This window comes from Bolinopsis microptera, chromosome 9 (genome assembly GCF_026151205.1).
Source record: "Bolinopsis microptera isolate Bmic1 chromosome 9, MBARI_Bmic_1.0, whole genome shotgun sequence".
Classification (NCBI taxonomy): Eukaryota; Metazoa; Ctenophora; class Tentaculata; order Lobata; family Bolinopsidae; genus Bolinopsis; species Bolinopsis microptera.
This window is the reverse complement of record NC_087080.1, coordinates 750,382-754,476: the sequence shown is the minus strand read 5'-3', so window position 1 is coordinate 754,476 and position 4,095 is coordinate 750,382. Positions and strand designations below refer to the sequence as shown.

Sequence of the window (4,095 nt, the reverse complement as noted above, 5' to 3'; positions counted from 1 at the left end):
TTCCATGCTAAAGGCATCAAAATTTGTTTTATTGCCATCTATGTTCTGGAAAATCATGGAGCAGTTGCTTGCAAAACAAGGTTTGATATGTGTGTTAAAGTCCTTAATTGTATAGGATCTACAGTTTTCCAAAGCATCGGACATCTTTTGGATACATGGGTCACAGTCATTAACTTCAGGATCGGTCATTACTTTAAAAGGATTGTATTTTTTAGATATGGAATGTTTACACTCGTTGCAGTAAAAGTTTTCATTGATAACTTGCGCTTTGGAAGGATTAAAACATTTGGCATGGAGAATACTATTGCAGTTAAAACATTCAAAGTGGGGAAGCCCTAATCCAATATTCTTCAGACAGTGACTACAAATTTCCTTTTGAACACGATTAACCATACCTGTTAACCGTTCCGTCCCCTCCGCTGCGGTGCAGGCGGGTCACTAGCCACGTTGCTGTATAGCCGTCCATTGACTTTGCCGATGTGTTTTCTTCTGTCTTCTCCGCCATTTAACCTAATAAATACAGATTGTTTAATGAGTCCAGCAAGGACTCTTGCCCCTAACTTGTTGAGATGAAGTGTATCAAGTCGACCATGTCTGTCGAATTGTTTCGACAGTTCGTCCGCAAGACCATAGTTGCAGGCAAACTTTTCGAAACCCTTAACACATACGACATCCTTACATGTAGGGAGCAGGTCGAAATGAATCAGTCTATTAAATGCATTAACTTTTACATTCAGCTCTAAGTCCTTAGTAGGCAGCAGTTTACAAACAAAAACAGCTCTAGTGCTGGGGCTAAGATTCTTAATTTGTTTAATTTTCAGCTTGAGTTTATTATAACAATCAGCAACATCATTCTCACAACTAATATCAGGCTGTCTCACGTCATTGATCCCACAGTGGAGCACCACATTGGCGTAACCCATGCAGGACACAGGGTTGATATCTTCAATTCTGGGAGCCCAGAACTTTTGACCTGGCATGAGTTCGCCAAAGGTACCCCTCTTGTCAGATCCAAAACGCAAGAAGCCTGTGTTTGAATCACCATGTAAACTTGTGCAATTTTTATTTGTCCAGCTAACAGCACGAAAGGTCAGCGAATACCTAATACCATCTGATATTGAGCCACGCTCAATCATATGGCTGTAAACTTCTTGTGATCTACGGCTCATTATGTACAGGGAGCGATCATGACATTCAAGAGAGGATTCAGTTCTAGAGTCACATTCAGTGAACTTGATGTTGCAGATCTGGCCGAGAGACAAGGTAAGTATTGATGATTCTGGATGGATGGTTACTTCACGGTCTGAATGGTTAGGCAGGTGACTATCAGAGCCATCATATCTGTTGATGAGACATGAATTGATAACCGGGGCCGTCAGGTGGGGCTGATCCGGGTAGCTCTTGTTAAAAAGTTCAGTTTGTACTTTATTCATTTCATCAAATAATGGTTTGAGTTCCTCAGGAATTGGTGGCACATTTTCTGAAGATTTAGATCCCATGTAGTGGTAGGGGGTGCCAAATGAAGTGACGGAGTGACCGTTCTCTTGTTTGAAAGAACATGACTGAAGAAAGGCAATAATTTTCTCAGATTCAGTAGCCAGAATAAAATCTGGCCTGGTTTCAGTTACTGGCACCTGATCATGTGGTAAGTGAGGGGTAGGTTGTTCAGGTTGTAGGGGAGCCTGCACTGGAGGAGAGGGGTACTGGGCTACAGGTGGTGCTTTAGATTGAGGAGATGCTTTAGAATCCTGTATTTGACTGCTTAAGTTGTTAAGTTGGGTGGAATGCTCATTCAGTTCTAGTGAGACTCTCTCAAGTAGCTCATGAGTGGCAGTGCAAGCAGGTGTTTCAGATGCTGCAGTTTGATGTGATTGAAGCTGTGCAAGTTGCTGGTTCAGCTGCTCGATGCTGTTGGCTAGAGGGTCTGTGGCAGAGCTGGATGATGAGGACTGTATTCTTTTTTGTACAATTGCACAAATTGTTAAAAACTATAGAAGCATACAATTGCATGCGACTATTACTAAATTGCTACATCAAGATTGTTTAAGAACCATAATCTCCTCATCAGTTCACCTAACTCTTCTTCTACCAGTCCATCCGTCATATCTTCTTCATCCTCCCATAACTCCCTCACTATATCTACTAAACTTCTACAGCCACGGGAGAATTCCCCCGCCCTGTTCTTTATGTAAAACTCTAGCATCTTCTTCCTCTCCTTCCTTTTGTCATCGCGTTTCCATTCCACCACTGCTCTATCCTCCTCAGTTATCCCGTAGCACACATCTTTGGCCGTCAATTCCACTCTCAGTGCTAGTCTATTCAAGACTCTGATGAAATCCTCTTTGTCTCCGTGCCATCTTTCAGTTCCCCTCCGTCTGTCTCGTGCATTATAATACTGTCTTTCTGGCTGTGCTTTCCATTCTTGTTGCCTGCGATGTCTATTTCCTTCCTCTGCCAATCTCTGCTGGACCATTTCTCTTCTTTCCGCCAAGTTTCTTCTTCTTCGTCTCTCCGCTTCTTCACGTGCATCTCTATCTCTTCTTCTTCTGTTTTCTTCGTCTTTTCTGTCATCTTCCTGCCGTTCTCTCTCCCAGTGAGCAATTCCTCCTGCTGTTCTGTCGACGCCCCTTTTCTCCTCGAATCCCCGCGTCACTTGTACGACTTCCTTGTTCTTAGATCCACTCTGCATTAATTGCTCTACATTTCCTGGTTTAGGCTTTAACGGAATTCCGTTAATCCTATTCTGTTTGTAGTTCTCTAAGTGTCCTCTGCTTATTCCGTACTTCATCGGGATCACACTCTTCAATCCGCTGTAGCGAGAGTCTTCGGTCCTGCTGCTATTAAATGACCTTCCGGGATTCAAGATCATAAAGAAATTTTCTTTATATCTATCCTGCCCAGAGCATGCGTCCCAAGTAAGCATTGCTCCCCACGGATCCACAATCGTTACGAATAATCCTAGAAACTCCCACAGTACATCCCATTTCTTCCTCTCTTCCGTGGATGTGTTATCTGCTATGAGAGATTCTCTCACTTGTTTATTCATTCTCCTCATTTCGTCTAAGGTTACTTTTATTGGTCCTTCTTTCAAAAGAACTTCCAACTTATCCGTAACCTTCCTCTTCCACGAACCACTTCTTTCCGTCTCTTCATCTTTACTCTTTTCTGACTCTTCTTCTCCAACTTGCGCTACTTGACTCAGCTGACAAAGGGAATTCCCTTTACCAACAGAATCTTTCACGGTTTCTTTTTCCTCATCTTTACTCTTTTCTGACACTTCTTCTCCATCTTGCGCTTCTTGACTCAGCTGACAAAGGGAATTCCCTTCACCAACAGAATCTTTCACGCTTTCTTTTTCCTCATCTTTACTCTTTTCTGACACTTCTTCTCCATCTTGCGCTTCTTGACTCAGCTGACAAAGGGAATTCCCTTCACCAACAGAATCTTTCACGCTTTCTTTTTCGTCAGACCAGATTCCTTCCATTTGGTCTTCTAGTTCCACTGTTATTCTTTCGTTCTCCATGTTCAAGTTTATACGATACTATTATTAAGCAATACGAGCGTCAATCAAATTGTGATGAAACCCGTCTCCACACCCCTTTAGTAGCCCTCACACAATTGCGTGAGGACCCCCCTAGCACGTGACATTTCATGTTTTAAAGGGATGCACATTTGTTTAACTTCAATCTTCTCGGGTTCCGAGACTCATGAGGTTGCACCTGCAGTCTCAATATTTTGATTTCTTTCGTCAATCTCCGATATACCATGAGCACCATGATACCCAACACGGCAAGTGTTAAAACTATTGCGACCAGTATTGCCCATATCATAACATTTGAGTGCACATTGGACCTATTATTCCAGTCGTCCACGAGCGGGGGCAAAATATTCTCCAAAGTTTTATTATATTTTCTACAAATCCCCGTCAAAGTGTCTGTGACATTTGTTTCGTCTAGATAAAAATCTAGCGAAGAAAGATTGAAGCTTAACGAAGAGGGATACATTGGGATTGACTCCGAATTCGGAGATTCGATCAACGTGTTTCCGATCTGCACACCTTTTATGGAATCCCATGCAATATATGCCGTCCCTGCT

At 42.6% G+C, this 4,095-nt stretch overlaps 1 protein-coding gene across 1 annotated transcript; it reads right to left on the bottom strand.

The window, feature by feature from the left end:
- Nucleotides 1–2,020: 2,020 nt before the first annotated feature.
- Nucleotides 2,021–3,523, bottom strand: LOC134821031 (cilia- and flagella-associated protein 251-like). Its single transcript, XM_063831697.1, has one exon. It carries the CDS (start codon nucleotides 3,521–3,523, stop codon nucleotides 2,021–2,023), a length of 1,503 nt encoding a protein of 500 aa, XP_063687767.1.
- Nucleotides 3,524–4,095: the final 572 nt, after the last annotated feature.